The sequence below is a fragment of the Myotis brandtii genome, unplaced genomic scaffold (genome assembly GCF_000412655.1).
Source record: "Myotis brandtii unplaced genomic scaffold, ASM41265v1 scaffold986, whole genome shotgun sequence".
NCBI lineage: Eukaryota > Metazoa > Chordata > Mammalia > Chiroptera > Vespertilionidae > Myotis > Myotis brandtii.
In genome coordinates, this window is record NW_005372102.1 from 3164173 (window position 1) to 3165032 (window position 860).

Here is an 860-nt window from a genome sequence, read left to right on the forward strand (position 1 = left end):
GAGTTGGGGACATTTCTGCTGCCTCATCTGCCTTCTCTGCCCACGACGAGGCCACTGGCCCCGTGGGAACCCCTTTGCCTCCTGTGGCCTCTGGAGCTGAGCGTTGGTCCCCTGTCCTGTGGCCGGGCCGGGATCTGAAGGTCCGGTCCCTGTGGGGGCCTGTGGGTGGGGCCCTGACCAGCCTGTGGGGCCCAGGGCCATGGCCGCGTGGCTGTAAGGCTGGGACCGGGCCCTCCCTGAGCCCCACCCGGCCATGCTGTCCCCCAGCAGATGTCCCCTGGGGTCCCTCCCACTGGGTGTGCAGTGTCAACGAGACCAGAGGGCCTGCGAGCTCAGGCGCATGGCAGGGCCCCTGGACGCTCCCCGGACCCCCGGGATGGCCGCTGCGAGGTTCACCCCCCACTCATTTTCTCCAGGTCAGCAAGCCAGCGCCTCCCACCACATGGGCGCCCGCAGCCCAGGATCCGCCGGCACAGGATGACCTTGGCACTCACGGGATGACCTTGATGTCTTCCTTGCCATGGAGGAGGTAGTCGATGACTTTGTAGAAGAGGATTTCCTGAGGGTCAGACCACAGCGGGCGGTCGTGAGGGGCTCCGGGCCAGCACCCCCGGGAACCTCTGGGAGCTGAGACGTCCATCCCTGGCTCCCCAGTCCCCTTGCCCTCCCCCGTCCTGGGCAGGGCTGGGACGGGCCCCTTGCTGCCCTGGAGTTGGGGGCTGGAGAGCGGCTGGCCTGTCCCCACCACCATGACTCACACGGCCGTCGGGGGTACGCGGGCCCGAGTACGGCTGGGCTTCTCCCATCAGGATGGGCCACACGTCGAAGAATTCCTGGCGGAGAAGAGGAAGAGTGTGAGC

At 67.8% G+C, this 860-nt stretch overlaps 1 protein-coding gene across 1 annotated transcript in view; it reads right to left on the reverse strand.

The window, feature by feature from the left end:
• PDE6B (phosphodiesterase 6B, cGMP-specific, rod, beta) overlaps window positions 1–860 on the reverse strand; it is an 18477-nt gene that overhangs the window by 10667 nt on the left and 6950 nt on the right. The window contains exons 5-6 of the mRNA XM_014533468.1: window positions 759–852; window positions 495–559 (exon numbers count right to left, since the gene is read on the reverse strand). Coding sequence (XP_014388954.1) covers window positions 495–559; window positions 759–852 — 159 coding nt within the window. The remainder of the gene's footprint in view (window positions 1–494; window positions 560–758; window positions 853–860) is intronic.